The sequence below is a fragment of the Homarus americanus genome, unplaced genomic scaffold, assembly GCF_018991925.1.
Source record: "Homarus americanus isolate GMGI-L3 unplaced genomic scaffold, GMGI_Hamer_2.0 scaffold25860, whole genome shotgun sequence".
NCBI classification, from domain to species: Eukaryota; Metazoa; Arthropoda; class Malacostraca; order Decapoda; family Nephropidae; genus Homarus; species Homarus americanus.
In genome coordinates, this window is record NW_024724693.1 from 1,151,014 (window position 1) to 1,171,084 (window position 20,071).

Sequence of the window (20,071 nt, forward strand, 5' to 3'; positions counted from 1 at the left end):
TAAGGCAACACTTAACATTGATTGTGCACAACGTAAAGTAGAAACTAATTATTCACCCCGTGTTTCTCTTCTTTATGTCAAGGGGAAGATAACGTTTACGTCTCTTTTTAATCATTGGTCTCTAAGGGGCGGCCATCACACTCGGCAAAATTTCAGCATTGGGAAAAAAGAGACCAGATTTTCCGTCTAAAAACTGAGATCTGAGGAAAACGTAAGCACGGCAGTTCTCGGGCAAGAGTTGACTGTGTTTCGGGTGCAATTGTTGTTTTATAAAATTTATAATTGAAAGACAATGATTATATTAAAAACTGTTATAAGGAAAAAGTTTTAAGTGAAATTAAAGTTATAGATGAGATATCATTTGAGTTTTGTTTGTTTACATCCAGCGCCGCGCCGCCAGCAGCGAGTCTCAAACCTCATGAATTATTGACACAAGGGGACTCGCAAACTTCCCTTGTTGGTACAGTGAGAGAATTCAGAGTGTTGTGGTGGCGACTTCAGACATTTAATGTAACTCAAGAAAAACTTAAAATTACAACACTTTTGGAAGAGCCGCCACCTTTTTCATTGTTTTGTTGTGACGACGATACGTGTGTGTGATGAGAAGGGTTTTTTTGACCGAGAACTGAGAACTGAGATCCGTGAATAACGGAAAATTTTGTCCCCTTAAAAGTAAATCCATTAGTGGCTGACGGATTATGTAACGGTGCTTAATGATGATAAATATTAATATGTAACGAAAGGATAATTATTCCCTATTAACATTCACAGCGTTGAAAGAGCTGACATCATTTCATGTATTAATGTGGATCTGTGCAGCATCTCCGATTGGGGAGGTATAAACTTGGCTAAATTCAATAGTAATAAAACTCAGTATTTACCAATTACACTTTCCAAATTAGATGATCTCCCACCAATCACATTTCAGGACGCAATCATTCTGCCAAGTTCTAAAATAGATATGCTAAGCCTCACCATTTCCTCTAATATGTCATGGAAGCCACACATCCTCAACACTGCTAAAGCTGCCTCTCGAAAGTTGGGAATGCTGTACAGATGCCGTAGCTACTTCAAGTATATAAGGGATTCATTCGACCTAACTTGGAGTACTGCTCTCATATCTGGGGTGGCTCTTCAACTGTTAGATAGGATGGAATCAAAGGCATTTCGTCTTATTAACTCTTCTCCTTTACTTGATAATCTTTCTTCCCTTTCTCTTCACCTCAATGTTGCTTCACTCTCTCTCTCTTTTACAGGTACTTTAACGGGCAATGTTCGGTGGATTTGGCATCCTGTGTACCGCCGGCAAGGCCGTGGGCTCGTAACACACGTCTTGCCCACCGTTTCTCTGTGGATGTCGGTCACACTATAATAACCCGTTATAGTACATCCTTCTTTCCTCACACAGCCAAACTGTGGAATGCTGTGCCTTCTTCTGTGTTTCCATACTCATACAATCTGTCTCGCTTCAAAAAGCTGGTGTTCCGGCCTCTTCTTGGTGTAGATTAATATGATCTTTTTATTTCGTATTTTCAATTTATTTTCTTATTTTGTCGCCCCCTACACCCCGTTGTGGGTCGGTGACCTGTGTCCGGGTGGACTATTGCCCGTAAAACAACAAGACAATCTCCCTAACATACACAACGGAGAAACAGACTTCAACTTCATTACAAAACAAGACACTTTCCCAACGCTTGATATCCCCACCTGTCTATAGCCACGTCCAATACAGCTAAGAGTTCACCTATTGTTGTTGACGTGGAGTGTGTGTGTGTGTGTGTGTGTGTGTGTGTGTGTGTGTGTGTGTGTGTGTGTCTGTGTGTGTGTGTCTGTGTGTGTGTGTGTGTGTGTGTGTGTCTGTGTGTGTGTGTGTGTGTGTGTGTGTGTGTGTGTGTGTGTGTCTGTGTGTGTGTGTGTGTTAAGGAGATCAGTTCTCACACGTCACGGAAAAGAAACAAAGAGAAAGAATGAAAGAAAAAAGAATGAAAGAGAGAAAAGAGAAAATAAGAACGTCAAAAGAGCGTCTGCGCGTGAGCCTCGGTTTAAACAAGACCGAGTCGTCGCCTGTTGATTCAGTTCTCGTGTGGCTGTTGAGTGAGTCAGTTGTCCCGTAACCTCTCCTCCCACTACCCCTCTCTCTCTCCTCCCTCTCACACACGCGGTCCGCACCACTCGAGTGAATTTAGTGATATAAACAACCAATCAAGTATTAGTTTTTTCCCCACCAGTATTTTTCCCACCAATCAACCACTATTTTTCCCACCAATCACTATTTTCCCACCACTCACTATTTTCCCCACCAATCAACCACTATTTTCCCACCAATCACTATTTTCCCACCAATCACTATTTTCCCCACCAATCAACCACTATTTTCCCACCAATCACTATTTTCCCACCAATCACTATTTTCCCACCAATCAACCACAATTTTCCCTATAAGTTTAAGCTCCCTAAAATATAAAACAAACACAATAGGTAAATAATTCCTTACTAGTATAACAAATAATTTCTCCCTTAAGTTTAGCCTCAACAAACAAGTAAACACCAGACAACATAAATGAATAAAGTGTAAAAAAACAAACAAAAAAACTAAATAAGAGATGTAAGATAATTAATTCTTCATGGAATGTTTACTCTCGGGTTAAGGAAACATTAACTGAGAGATGAAGAAAATTAACTGGAAAATTGTGTGGTTTTTGCCTGCCCTCGTCTTCGTCCACACGGCCAGGAGCCACAATGGTGAGTAAAACGTGCTATACCACACCTCTTATGTATATACAATTATAAATACTAATTAATTATAGGATATTTAATTATAGGCTGTATTTAATTATAGATATTAAGAAATTATATATATTTAATTATAAACTATAGCTAAATGAGGTATAATATATTTAATTACTGGATATATCTATCAATTGTAATTAAGAAAGTATATATATTTAATTACAGGTATTAATAACAAAAGGCTTCAACTATATTAACAATGTATATAAATTTGTTGAAAAAAATCTCCTGTCTAATAATTAATTGACCAATATTAATTAAACCAAAAGGTAACCTCTCTACCTGTACGGGATAACTAACACTCAAAATATATCCACTTAATTAATAAACTTTCACTTCGTACAATAAAAGTTTAAAGTTTTGCAATTGGAACTTGTTATCGTGTTAGAAACTTCCAAAATTTCTTCAAAGATTTTAATGGAAGTTTAAAAAAAATATCTATTTTTTCCTTGGAACTTTTTAATGATGAAAATATTAAGAATTTCTTAAAGTCATTAATGATTTTTTTATTGTTGTGGATAAAACTTTCGTAAGTTCTTAAAGTTCTCAGGAAATTTTCATAAAAAGTATTGGAAAGTTTTCATTGGAACTTTCTATCGTGGAAGAACCTTGAGAAGTTCTTAGACATATCACTGGAACTTTTTATCAAGCATGTGTGTGTGTGTGTGTGTGTGTGTGTGTGTGTGTGTGTGTGTGTGTTCAAATCATAAAGCACCAGATAACATTCCCTCAAAACAATGATAAAAGCAAATTGAGAACAACAAAAACGAAAAGACTTAAAAATACACACACACACACACACACACACACACACACACACACACACACACTCCCCGTCACTCATACAAAACACACGAGGCCAGGCGAGAAAAAAAAGCACAGAAAAACAACAACAACAAAAAAGCACAAAAAAACATTCAATTCCCCAAACATAAATAGAGTAAAATTTTCTACCGTGTTTTTTTTTTATTATTTCTTAACAAAACCAATAAGGAAAAACAATAGAATTAACAATATAAAAATAGAAGTTTGTCTTATTGTTTTGTCTACAAGGGCTGGAGGGCTGTGGTCACCTTACATACATACATACATAATGGAAGCCCAGTGTTTAAGGTGTAGAAGCTGTCGCCAACACAACAACCACACCCTGAGTTAACGAGCTGCATGACCCAGTGTTTAAGGTGTAGAAGCTGTCGCCAACACAACCACACCCTGAGTTAACGAAGCTGCATGAACCCAGTGTTTATGTGTGCAGAAGCTGTCGCCAAATACAACAACCACACCTGAGTTAACGAGCTGCATGACCCAGTGTTTAAGGTGTAGAAGCTGTCGCCAACACAATAACTACACCCTAAGTTAACGAGCTGCATGACCCAGTGTTTAAGGTGTAGAAGCTGTCGCCAACACAATAACTACACCCTAAGTTAACGAGCTGCATGACCCAGTGTTTAAGGTGTAGAAGCTGTCGTCAACACAACAACCACACCCTGAGTTAACGAGCTGCATGACCCTGTGTTTAAGGTGTAGAAGCTGTCGTCAACACAACAACCACACCCTGAGTTAACGAGCTGCATGACCCAGTGTTTAAGGTGTAGAAGCTGTCGTCAACACAACAACCACACCCTGAGTTAACGAACTGCATGACCCAGTGTTTAAGGTGTAGAAGCTGTCGCCAACACAACAACCACACCCTGAGTTAACGAACTGCATGACCCAGTGTTTAAGGTGTAGAAGCTGTCGCCAATACAACAACCACACCCTGAGTTAACGAACTGCATGACCCAGTGTTTAAGGTGTAGAAGCTGTCGCCAACACAACAACCACACCCTGAGTTAACGAACTGCATGACCCAGTGTTTAAGGTGTAGAAGCTGTCGCCAACACAACAACCACACCCTGAGTTAACGAGCTGCACGACCCAGTGTTTAAGGTGTAGAAGCTGTCGCCAACACAACAACCACACCCCCGGAGTTAACGAGCTGCATGACCCAGTGTTTAAGGTGTAGAAGCTGTCGCCAACACAATAACCACACCCTGAGTTAACGAGCTGCATGACCCAGTGTTTAAGGTGTAGAAGCTGTCGCCAACATAACAACCACACCCTGAGTTAACGATCTGCATGACCCAGTGTTTAAGGTGTAGAAGCTGTCGCCAACACAATAACCACACACCCTGAGTTAACGAGCTGCATGACCCAGGTTTAAGGTGTAGAAGCTGTCGCCAACACAACAACCACACCCTGAGATAACGAGCTGCATGACCCAGTGTTTAAGGTGTAGAAATTGTCGCCAACACAACAACCACACCCTGAGTTAACGAGTTGCATGACCCAGGGTTTAAGGTGTAGAAGCTGTCGCCAACACAACAACCACACCCTGAGTTAACGAGCTGCATGACCCAGTGTTTAAGGTGTAGAAGCACGCCAACACAACAACCACACCCTGAGTTAACGAGCTGCATGACCCAGTGTTTAAGGTAGAAGCTGTCACCAACATAACAACCACACCCTGAGTTAATGAACTGCATGACCCTGTGTTTAAGGTGTAAAAGCTGTCACCAACACAACAACTACACCCTAAGTTAACGAGCTGCATGACCCAGTGTTTAAGGTGTAAAAGCTGTCACCAACACAACAACTACACCCTAAGTTAACGAGCTGCATGACCCAGTGTTTAAGGTGTAGAAGCTGTCACCAACACAACAACCACACCCTGAGTTAACAAGCTGCATGACCCAGTGTTTAAGGTGCTAGAAGGCTGTCGCCAACACAACAACCACACCCTGAGTTAACGAGCTGCATGACCCAGTGTTTAAGGTGTAGAAGCTGTCGCCAACACAACAACCACACTCTAAGTTAACGAGCTGCATGACCCAGTGTCACGTAATAGTCCGAGAAGACCGGACAACTCGCCAACTGCACTGGCTAACCATTACCCCGGAACACGATCCCCAAATCGACTAACATCCAGGTCCTCAATTACTGCTGGGTAGACAGAGGCAAATGGCGTAAAGAAACTTGACCATAGTTTCACCCTGCCCGGGGATCGAACCCAGGTCCGTTCTCTTGCGAGGCGAGGATGCTGACCAGTACACCACAGGTCGCCACATACATATATACATACACACATACACAAAAACAAAAGTCACAAACAAGAGAATAAACAAATAAAAAATCTTACATATACCAAAAACAGACAAAACATACCATAGTCCCCCCCCTCAAAAAAAAAAATATAAATAAAATAAAATAAAAGCGTTGCAAAAGTTATCCCAAAATCACTTCCCCGGCGCCAAGAAGACATTTGCATAGGTCAGATATACGGGAGCTGTATCATGGATTCGAACCCGCGATCTAGGATTCATTCCACTTATACCCCTCGCTGCTCAGCCCACCTCCCCACTAAGCCACCGGACAGGGAATGCATTTATATTGTGGGTAATAGTGGTAGAAGTCAGCCCGACTGCCCATGATGTTCAACTTAACGACCCATGGGTGTGTGTGTGTGTGTGTGGGTGTGTGTGTGGGTGTGTGTGGGTGTGTGTGTGTGTGGGTGTGTGTGTGTGTGGGTGTGTGTGTGTGTGTGTGTGTGTGTACTGAGGGGTGTACTCAAGGGGTTAAATCATCATACTCAAGGGGTTAAATCATCATACTCAAGGGGTTAAATCATCATACTCAAGGGGTTAAATCATCATACTCAAGGGGTTAAATCATCATACTCAAGGGGCTTGTTGATAAAGACGTAAGATTTATTACCATCACCTTCAATTGAACAACGTCATTATTAAATACAGACACAGACTGACACACACACACACACACACACACACACACACATACACACTCCACGTGCGCACACATACACACTCCACATGCGCACACGCATACACAGGTAAGTAAAACAGCAGTTTGTGTTGCAAGAAATCAGCGTCTTTAGAAAGAAGTTTTGTTTAGCATCGGTTTAGTACAACTGGATTAATTACCCGAAAGGCGTTAAACGTTTGAAGACAATATTAGTATAAATTAATGATAAACAGACAACCTCATCAACAGCCTGCACACAGCTCTGCCCGATGCATGATGTTCTTTAACATACTTACCGATTTTTACTTATGTTTATTTATCTAAATGTTAATTCATATAGGATGGCTCATTGCTCTATCCATTTTAAAATCAAATTAACAGTATATACCAGCAGAAAGGCATAATATAATGCGAAACAACAAAGCCCAACCATTAATTAAGCAACGGAGAACTAAGTAACCAATCACCGATCACTTCTACATTCATTCATAATTTTCACTACGTAGTATAGTAAACAAACGGCCTCGAGTTGCCAGCTGTCTCCAGCAGTGTTCGAAGAGTCTTGAACGTGACTGTACGTGTCACACTTTCTCTCGTTCACAATCTTAGTTTAATATACTTTCCTTAGTTGTCCACCAATATATATATATATATATATTTACTATTAATTATAAAACATAATGTCAAACAGAAATATTATTCCAAAAATAGTATTTGTGGCTATCTGCTCGCTCTGCTTGTGGAGGCTGGCCACCGAGCGGTGCACGATCATCGCTGGACAGGTCGCCAACTTGAGGCACCAGCTGCTGGAGACTGACCACGACCTCCAAGACGTCCCCGGGTACAGGAGGATCCTGGCAAAGATAGGGGTCATTGAGCCCCCTCAAGGAGCTGACCTCTCCCTGATGGTGGACGACGACCTAACAATGGCGGATGAGATCCCCTTCATAGGCTCGCTAACGCTAGGGTCAAAATACCTATCGACCATAGAGGGGATCCGAGAAGAGATCTTGAGGCATGGGCGGGTTTCCCGGGAGGATGAGCCCTTATGGCCATCCTCTGAGGCGAAAGCCTTAGCCATCGTCACCTATATGATCATGTGCTTCTTCATCGAATATAAGCTCGTGAGATCCCGGGGTAAAGCAAAGGTGCAAGAGGAGGACTCTGCCGAGGTGCAAGAGGAGGACTCTGCCGAGGTGCAAGAGGAGGACTCTGCCGAGGTGCAAGAGGAGGACTCTGCCGAGGTGCAAGAGGAGGACTCTGCCGAGGTGCAAGAGGAGGACTCTGCCGAGGTGCAAGAGGAGGACTCTGCCGAGGTGCAAGAGGAGGACTCTGCCGAGGTGCAGCAGGAGGCCCCTGTCGAGGTGCAGCAGGAGGCCCCTGCCAAGGTGCAGCAGGAGGCCCCTGCCGAGGTGCAGCAGGAGGCCCCTGCCGAGGTGCAGCAGGAGGCCCCTGCCGAGGTGCAGCAGGAGGCCCCTGCCGAGGTGCAAGAGGAGGCCCCTGCCGAGGTGCAGCAGGAGGCCCCTGCCGAGGTGCAGCAGGAGGCCCCTGCCGAGGTGCAGCAGGAGGCCCCTGCCGAGGTGCAGCAGGAGGCCCCTGCCGAGGTGCAGCAGGCGGTCCCTGCCGAGGTGCAGCAGGCGGTCCCTGCCAAGGTGAAGTAGGGAGGCCCCTGCTGAGGTGCAACAAGAGGTCCGTACCTAGGTGGAGGTCCCTGCCGACGTGAAGCAGGAGGTCTCTGACGACCAGGAGGAGGCTCCTGGCGTCGTAGGGTAGACCTGGACGACCTCCCCGTGAGTGGGTGGAGGTCGTCCTACAGTCTTCACTCTTTCGTCTTCCCAATCACTTATTCTTCTTTCCTCCCCATGTACCTCAAGAGCGAAAATATATTTTGATGATATTAATTCAAAAATAATATAGGAAACGAAAGGCACCTACATATATATATATATAATATATATATATATATATATATATATATCTGATAAATCACACGGGTGAATGAACAGGTACCCGTTGTTTCCATTTTTCCTGTGATTTTTATATCAAGATTTATCTTATCTCAAAATATATATATATATATATATATATATATATATGTATTTGATGATGGATGGTATTATAATATATAAATATATAAATAACTATCCATCATTCACTACCATAATTCATCCATCATCATTACATATAACACCATCCATCATCACATAACACCCATCCATCATCACTACATTAAACCATCATCATCACTACATATAAACCATCCATCATCAATAACACCATCCATCATCACTACAATTATCACATCATATAACACCATCCATCATCACTACATATAACACCACCCATCATACTCCAACATATCAATCATCCATCATTAACATATAACACCATCCATCATCACTACATATAACACCATCCATCATCACTACATATAACACCATCCATCATCACTGCATATAACACCACCCATCATCACTACATATAACACCATCCATCAAACACTATCACTTGGAGGAGTACCTTAACCGATAGGTCAACAACTGCAAATATGTTGCCTGTATAACAAGTGAACTAACGTGTGGGTTGAGCACTGTGGCGTGTGTAGGTGCCCGCGAGGCAAGGCCTATACCCTTGTGGTCACGCTGGGCCATGTGGTGAGGGCTTGTTTACACAACCCTCTCAGTGTGCCAGGCTGGTTAGTTCTTTTGAAACTAAAATTGACTTTGATACTGTATCTAACCAGAAAACAGAGATACTATTAGAACAAGTGTAGTGTAATAAAAGTGTTTATAAACTGAGAATACTCCTGTTACCTTAGTCCCCCCGACACCACCCGCCTGGCCTCCCACACCACTAATACTCTGTAGATGCCAGTCTCCTTTGTTCTCTCTACGCCTCCTAACCACCGCTGACTTCCTAGGAGTGCCAAGCAGTCCTCGGCCCTCTGACGTAGGCATATAGGTCGAGTCCTGTAACTCCACCATGTCTGAGTTGACTGGAGACCCAGCTACTCGCTTTAACTCTCCTGATGCACTGACAGCGCCCAACTGGGAAGCATGCGGAGTTCATGCTTGCCTTTATGACCTGCATTAAGGGCATAAAAGGCCTGAAGGGTCATGGGTTTTGTCAGCAAGTTACATAAAGTGACAATGATGAGTGTGTGGGGGGAAGATTCAGTACAATTTATCTGTCTAAGGCAAAGTGTGGCAGGTCCCTAATAATGTCAAGTGCCAGGCCTGTCACTAGGAGGAGGGATATCTGGTCAGGGAGGGAAGAGGTGCCACCCCTGTAGGCGGAGGTCATAGGGCAAATGAGGATGTAGTGAGAGAGGGTGTGAGAGTCTGTTGACCACAAAGAGAGAAGTAATCTTATTAGCTTTATGCTGGGCAAACAGCACGATGAGTGTGATGTTCCATATACTGAGTGGGAGCTTGACGCCGCCCTAGCCAGGGTAGGCTCCATTTCTCGAGAGGACGGACAATTTCAACATCGTTAGGACGACTTCAAGGCGAGTTAAAATCATTGTTATATTGTACAATATGAGTCATGCTGAGTGGCCAACTACCCACATCATGGACCAGCAGTATTGTTGTACCAACAGTCGAAACCAGGGCAGCCCGATGCTTATCCCATATCACTAACCAGCTGCCCAAAACCTTTTGAGAGGATGGTCTTGGCAGACTCCTTATATAGAATCAGAGAACACATGTCTCCTAACATAAATGGTCACCCATGGTATGTGTATATAATTGCATCACTAATATTCTAACTGTGCATGGTGATGAAAGGCACAGATAATACCCTATGGCTTCTTGGACCTAAAAGTTGATTTATGGCTGCTAATAGGCAAATTGATATTGTACGAACTAGCCAAAATGGATATAGGAGGTAGGCTGTTACACTGACAAGGGTTACCAACCAACAGAAGGGCTGCTGCACTGTTTGTGTGTTACAAAAGTGAAGTTAAAGATATGCAACTTGGTACCTCAAGGTGGAGTACTTAGCCCCACTTTGTTCAATGTTCTATGAATGCATTATTAAATTTAATACCAGACAAATCTCCCCAGCAATATCTCAATCAGCTTATGCTGATGATATTCTTATACATACTAAAAACTCCACGAAATGCAAACCACCCTGGAACCATGCATACGCAGCCCAGAGAACCCTGGTCTTATTATTCCATCGACAAAACTAAGGTGTTCAATAAACAAGCTGGTAACTGCAAACGCGGGCCTCTGCCAAGTTCAAGATAGTGGGGTAACAACACTGCTGACTATGTTTTCTTCTTTTAAATATCTTGGTATTTGTGTCCCTTGTACCCTACCAGGTTAAACAGCTAACCCGCCACCACTGACAGACTGAGACCTCTTAGAAGTGTAGCGGGGCATGAGTTTCCACACTATAAAAGTTAATATTAGAATTGTGCCAAAACAATAAAAATTTGAAGCTATAGTATAAGATCTCTGATAGATTACTACGCACCAGCCTCTACGTCTGTGACGGAAAGGTGCTGACAAGCTCGAGAAAATGCAAAAATAAAGCCCCCAGAATTATCCTAGATGTCCTATGAGCACTAAAAGTACTTAATATGAGGAAAGAACTAGGTATACCCAGCGAAGATAGAATAATTGAGTCAACCTCTATGATAGCCCTGAGGCTTCTGGTGGGTGATCCTGATAACATTGTTTCCTTTAAAATTGTTAGAATGTATGGAACTATGGACTACTGGAGTCTAAAATGGATCCAAACTACAGCCACACATGGATGTTTGGACAAGACCACCTGTACAAAGTTGAGACACAACAGCGCTCTCACAATTCTGGCGGACAGTTCCCTTCGATATCAGCAATAATGACATATCTGCCTAAAAATTAATTATACAAAGCATTTATCTCCAAATATTAATTGCCAAATTGAGAGCTCTTTAACACATACACACTCTGCAGATCATAGATATCACAAGGACCATTTTACACTGATGCGTGATTCTAAACATCGCCTGTGGAGGGCTGAAGTGTATTGTTGTGACTCAAACAACACAACACAACACACCACACACTAATACCAACACAAACACAACACACCACCACACACTATTACCAACACAACACAACACACCACCACACACCATAACAACACAACACAACACACCACCATACACTATTACCAACACAACACACAACACACCACACACAACACAACACAAACACAACACACCACCACACACCTACTACCACACACAACACAACACCACCATACACTATTACCAACACAACACAACACACCACCACCACACACTATTAACAACACAACCCAACACACCCACCACACAACAAACACCAACACACACAACACACCACCAAACCAACCAACACAACACAACACAACACCACACACCCCAACACAACAACACACCACCACACCCCCCACCACAACACAACACAACCCAACACCCAACACAACACAACACACACCACACCCACAAAACACAACACAACACACCACACACAACCAACACAACACAACACAACACAACCACCAACACAAACACAACACAACAAAACACACCACCACACACCATACTAACACAACACAACACACCACCACACACCTATTACCAACACAACACAACACACCACCATACACTATTACCAACACCAACACAACACAACACAACACCACCACACACACATAACCAACACAACACACAACACACCACCACACACCACACACAACACAACACAACACACACCATACACCTACACAACACAACACAACACAACACACCACCACCACACAATACTAACACAACACAACACACCACCACACTATTACCAACACACACAACCCAACACCCAAACCCACACAACACAACACACCACCACACACACACAACACAACACAACACAACACACCACAACACACCAACCAACCAACACAAACACACACACACACACACCAACACAACACAACACAACAAACACAACACAACACAACCAACACAACCAACACAACACAACACAACCACACCACACACACTATTCCAACACAACACAACACACCACCACCAACACTATTACCAACACAACACAACACACACCACCACACACCAACCAACACAACACAACACACCACCACCACACACCCAACCAACACACAACACAACACACACCACCCACACACCATTACCAACACACAACACAACACACCACCAACAAACCAACACAACACACCCACCACACACAACAACACAACACAACACACCACACAAACCAACACAACAACACAACACACCAACAACACAACACAACACACACCACACACACCCACACACACAACACAACACACCACCACACACTCACACAACACAACACAACACACCACCACCACACACTATTACCAACACAACACAACACACACCACAAACCAACACAACACAACACCATACACTATTACCAACACAACACAACACACCACCACCACACACTATTACCAACACAACACAACACACCACCACACACTATTACCAACAACACAACACAACACACCACCATACACTATTACCAACACAACACAACACACCACCACACACTATTACCAACACAACACAACACACCACCACACACTATTACCAACACAACACAACACACCACCATACACTATTACCAACACAACACACAACACACACACACACTATTACCAACACAACACAACACACCACCACCACACACTATTACCAACACAACACAACACAACACACCACCACCGCACACTATTACCAACACAACACAACACACCACCACACACCACACCAACACAACACAACACACCACCACACACTATTACCAACACAACACAACACACCACAACACCTATTACCAACACAACACAACACAACACACCACCACCACACACTATTACCAACACAACACAACACACCACCACACACTATTACCAACACAACACAACACACCACCATACACTATTACCAACACAACACAACACACCACCACACAATAACCAACACAACACAACACACCACCACCACACACTAACCCTCACACAACACAACACCACCACACACTATTACCAACACAACACACAACACACCACCATACACTATTACCAACACAACACAACACAACACACCACCACCACACACACCATTACCAACACAACAACACACCACCACACACCATTACCAACACACAACCACACCACCACACACACACCATTACCAACACAACACAACACACCACCACACACACTATTACCAACACAACACAACACAACACACCACCACACAACTCACCAACACAACACAACACACCACCACACACTATTACCAACACAACACAACACACCACCACACACCATTCCAACACACCACAACACACCACCACACACCATTACCAACACAACACACCACACAACACAACACACCACCACCACACACTATTACCAACACAACACAACACACCACCACACACTATTACCAACACAACACAACACACCACCACACCACACACTATTACCAACACAACACAACACACCACCACACCAATACCAACACAACACAACACACCACCACACACACTATTACCAACACAACACAACACACCACCACACACTATTACCAACACAACACAACACACCACCATACACTATTACCAACACAACACAACACAACACACTATTACCAACACAACACAACACACCACCACACACTATTACCAACACAACACAACACACCACCACACACCATACTCACAACACAACACACCACCACACTACCAACACAACACAACACACCACCACACACTATTACACAACACAACACACCACCACACTACATTACCAACACAACACAACACACCACCACACACTATTACCAACACAACACAACACACCACCACACACTATTACCAACACAACACAACACACCACCATACACTATTACCAACACAACACAACACACCACCATACACTATTACCAACACAACACAACACACCACCACACACTATTACCAACACAACACAACACACCACCATACACTATTACCAACACAACACAACACACCACCACACACTATTACCAACACAACACAACACACCACCATACACTACTAACACACACAACATTCACCACACACTACTAACACAACCCAACACACCACCATACACCCACACAACACAACACAACACACCACCACAACACTATACCAACACACACACAACATACCACAACACACACTATACTAACACAATAACACACCAACATTAAAGCACTATACCAACACAACACAACACACCACCACACACCATACTAACACACAACACAACACACCACCACACACACTACACACAACACAACACACCACCACACACTACACACTAACACAACACACACCACCACACACCATATCCAACACAACAACACAACACACCACCACACACTACAATAAATACACAACACAACACAACACACCACACACACTATTACCAACACAACACAACACACCACTACCACACAATTTGCCAACACAACACAACACACCACCACCACACATTCTATTACCAACATACAACACATCACCACACACTATACCAACAGACAACACAACACACCACCACACACTATTACCAACACAACACAACACACCACCATACACTATTACCAACACAACACAACACACCACCACACACTATTACCAACACAACACACCACCACACACTATTACCAACACAACACAACACACCACCACCACACACTAATTCACTTCTACGCTGACAAATAATAATATAAATTTTCGCTACTCTAAAAAATAAACATATTTATTTGACTTTAATACATCAATAATGATGTATTTACGATATATTGTATGTGTAATGATGAAATAATACATTGTTAGAATACGTTAATGCATTATTGTATTAATTGTGGTAGAGCTGCAGTTTATAATTATTTAAAAGTATAAATGATCAATTATTGCTTTACCTCGATAATTGAAGCCTCACTGATGAGATGACATATAAAAGTCTCACTAGATTTTGTGAAAATTATAAAAAGTGAGTTTCTTTCCCAGCTGAGAAGAGACGCCCCGCCCCCTCCTCAAGAGTTACAGCTAATTGGTTGTTACAAATCCGTCCGATGTCGCCCTGAAGTAATGATGTATTTCTAAATGAGTTTATTCATAATCGTTGGTGGATGAGTGGACAGGGACCTTGGCCGCTCCATCCGTCAGCAGAGGCGGGAAGTGTAAAGTTGTTGTCAGTCATATTTCCCGCCTCTGCTGACGGTCGTGTAATATTTCTATGTGATTCAGATCTTTTAAATTGTTAGTTTTTTGCACAATGTAGTATTACTGATACGTAATTTGTCTTAGTTTGTCTTATTGTGGGTAAAAAAAAGTATATATTAAATGCGTCCTCCGAAAGCGTTAATTTGCTACCAGAGTTTAACAGTTAATTCTTATATAATACTTCTGATAAACTTCCCACGTGTTCATGTTTGAAATAATTAATGTATGTATCTTTATATAATGTAGCTAAATATCTTTCTCGTCAAAAAAGTTCATCCCAACGATTATGAATAAAGTCATTTAGAAATACATCATTACTTCAGGGCGACACCTGTGTTGCTTATGACGTCATCCCTAAAAGAATACTAATTAAGGATTCGATCTGTCTCACCTGTGTTGCTTATGACGTCATCCCTAAAAGAATACTAATTAAGGATTCGATCTGTCTCACCTGTGTTGCTTATGACGTCATCCCTAAAAGAATACTAATTAAGGCTTCGATCTGTCTCACCTGTGTTGCTTATGACGTCATCCCTAAAAGAATACTAATTAAGGATTCGATCTGTCTCACCTGTGTTAGTCATGACGTCATCCCTAAAACGAAGGTAATTAAAGGGTTTTGTCACAGGTTTTAAGGTAACTTATTAATGTATGGGTTTGTAAGGTAAAACCTTCAAAGCCTCCTAGCCTCTTCAAAAGCAACCTCCTCCTCCTCCATGAACACCTATCCTAACTCCGAAATATCTATCTTCCACCTCCAAAAACCACCCCTCCACCTCCAAAATCCACCCCTCCACCTCCAAAACTTCCCTCCACCTCCAAAACTTCCCTCCACCTCCAAACTTCCCTCCACCTCCAAAACCTCCCTCCAATCAAAACTTCCACCTCCAAACCTCCTCCACCTCCAAACCTCCTCCGCCTGCAAAACCCTCCGCTCAAAACCTCCTCCACCTCCAAAACCTCCCTCCACCTCCAAAACCTCCCTCCACCTCCAAAAATCACCTGCCTCATATGCTAGTGTGTTATAGATGAACCTCCACTGTTGCTTGTATGTGTTTGTGTGTACATGTGTGTATCCATGTAGGTATGTATGTGGACAAACGTACACTCGTTACATAGATACTCCATCTTTTTAATGCGGATTTTACCACACACACACATACACACACACACACACACACACACACACTCTCACCATGAAAAAAAAACATTTGAATAGGAAATGGACGTCGCAGTAATTTCACGTTCCGATTTACAAATGATGAAGCCTCAGTTTATTATGAAGAAGCCTCAAGGTTTATTACTGGTGAAGCCTCGTATGGTTTATTACTGGTGAACCTCTATGGTTTATTTGGTGAAGCTCATATAGTTTTATTGCGTGAGCCTCCATATGGTTTTATGAAGCCTCATAAGTTTTATTACTGGTGAAGCCTCTCATATGGTTTATTACTAGGTGAAGCCTCGTATGGTTTATTACTGGTAAGCCTCGTATGGTTTATGCTTGGTGAAACCTCATATGGTTTTTACTGGTGAAGCCTCATATGGTTTATTACTGGTGGCCTCATATGGTTTATTACTGGTGAAGCCTCATATGGTTTATTACTGGTGAAGCCTCATATGGTTTATTACTGGTGAAGCCTCTATGGTTTATTACTGGTGAAGCCTCGTATGGTTTTATTACTGGTGAAGCCTCATATGGTTTATTACTGGTAAGCCTCATATGGTTTATTACTGGTGAAGCCTCAGGTTTATTACTGGTGAAGCCTCATATGTGTTTATTACTGAGCCTATGGCTGGTGACTCGTATGGTTTATTACTGGTGAAGCCTCCAATGGTTTTTTACTGGTGAGCTCCTCATATGGTTTTATTGCTGGTGAAGCCTCATATGGTTTATTGCTGGTGAAGCCTCATATGGTTTATTGCTGGTAGAACCTCGTATGGTTTATTACTGGTGAAGCCTCTATGGTTTTACTGGTAGAAGCCTCTTTGATTTCTTGGTTTACACTGGTCAAGCCTCAATGGTTTATTACTGGTGAAGCCTCCTTGTGGTTTTTGCTGGGCATCATATGGTTTTACTGGGAGAAGCTCATATGGTTTTTACTGGTAAGGCTTCTTTGCTAGTTTTTTGCTGGGTAAGCCTCATGGTTTATTACTGGTGGGCCTCATATGGTTTATTACTGGTGAAGCCTCGTATGGTTTATTACTGGTGAAGCCTCATATGGTTTATTACTGGTGAAGCCTCATATGGTTTATTACTGGTGAAGCCTCATATGGTTTATTACTGGTGAAGCCTCATATGGTTTATTACTGGTGAAGCCTCATATGGTTTATTGCTGGTGAAGCTTCGTATGGTTTATTACTGGTGAAGCCTCGTAGGGTTTAGGTTAGGTTAGGTTAGGTTAGGTTAAGTTAGGTTAGGATCTTCACTTGATCCGAGAAAACAATGAAATGAGATAAATCTAAACAATAAAAAATAAAAAATAAATAAATTAATTATTTAACATGAGTGATCACTTTAAACCATTTGGTCCATTGATAATTTGTTCAAGAAGCTGCCCCAAAAACCCTCAGTCTCACTTTAGTGGAGGGCCTAGGTGTCGAGGAAGGTCTAACTTACTCGAGGAAGAAGTTTAAGAAATACAACAACGTCCATCTTACTCGAGGAGGACCAACAGTGTTGTGGGTGTGTACTGGCACCAACTCTCTTTACCATTACTTGGCTGCCTTCCTTACTCGTGCCAGTGCCAGTTTAGCCAGCGGGAAGGACATAAAGTACCGGGTGAAGGGTCTTTTCAATATGACAACTCCAGGCAGGAATAAAGGTGTCGGCAGCTTCCATTACTGAACTTCAGTATGCAGACGACCTCACCCTTGTCGCTCACACTGAATGCGACCTCGAGGAGATCCTGAACACCTATGCAGATGCGTATGCACACTTCGGCCTTGAGGTGAATGTACGTAAGACTCAGATTCTCTTTCAGTCGGCCCCTGGTTCAGCCACACCTCCACCATCCATCCAGCTTAACGGTACTACCCTCTCTAATGTTACCCACTTCCGGTATCTCGGTGAAGAGATTCAATATCGGATCAGGTGTGCATCTCAAGCCTTCGGCAGACTTCGTACCCGTGTCTTCAGCTGTAGGGAGCTGAACTTATCTACAAGTTACACGTATATCAAGCAGTGGTCCTCCCCACCCTGCTATATGGCAGCAAGACATGAGTCACATACAGGAGGCACCTCAAGGAACTTAATAACTTTCACCAACGTAGTCTATGTTCCATCCTCCGAGTTCGCTGGGAAGACAAGAGAACAAATGCCAGTATTCTCGCTGACACCAACTGTAGGAGCATCGAGGCTACCATTACCCATGAACAACTACGCTGGACTGGCCATGTTCCCCGCATGGCCTTCCCTACCATACCTTCCCTCACCATCTACGGCATAGAACTACAGAGAGCCAATCATAATGGCCGTGACCGCTGTAAAACTGAACCACAAAAATATCCAGTAAAATAATGTGACAATATACTACACTTACTCATCATCACATATAGGCCTAGGTGTATATCTATGACCTTGTGTATAAGCCACTGATGTATTATACACCTACCAACTAGTTATTAAGCTGTCACACACTGCTCCCTCACTATAGTCCCTCCCTCACAACTCCCTCACAACTCCCTCACAACTCTCTCACCACTCCCTCACAGGTAAAACAACACAGCTGTCTAACTTTAACACGTCGCCTCACCTCCCTGACCCAAGTTTTCATCAGATAACACACACACACACACACACACAAACACACACACACACACACACACACACACACACACACACACACACACACACACACACACACACACACACACACACACCAAGACAAAAAATCCAACCAATCCCTGAAAAATTGAGCCAACTCTCAGATCAAATACAGCTGACGCTGCCCTTAGAACACGTTGAAGTGAGTTCCTGGGGAAAATGGCCAAATACGATAACAATGAGTTTGAGGACACATAGACTGAGACACAAGGGAGACTGAGACATAAAGGACTGAGAGCTACAAGGAAGACTGAGATTAATAAGGAAGACTGAGACACAAGACTGAGACACAAGGAAGACTGAGACACAAGGAAGACTGAGACACAGAAGACTGAGACACAAGGAAGGACTG

General features: G+C 42.9%; 1 protein-coding gene across 1 annotated transcript in view; it reads left to right on the forward strand.

The window, feature by feature from the left end:
• Positions 1 to 2,527: 2,527 nt before the first annotated feature.
• LOC121864525 (lachesin-like) overlaps positions 2,528 to 20,071 on the forward strand; it is a 72,499-nt gene continuing 54,955 nt past the window's right edge. Inside the window, exon 1 of the mRNA XM_042363597.1 lies at positions 2,528 to 2,742. Within this exon, the coding sequence (XP_042219531.1) occupies positions 2,667 to 2,742 (76 nt within the window). The 5' untranslated portion in view covers positions 2,528 to 2,666. The remainder of the gene's footprint in view (positions 2,743 to 20,071) is intronic.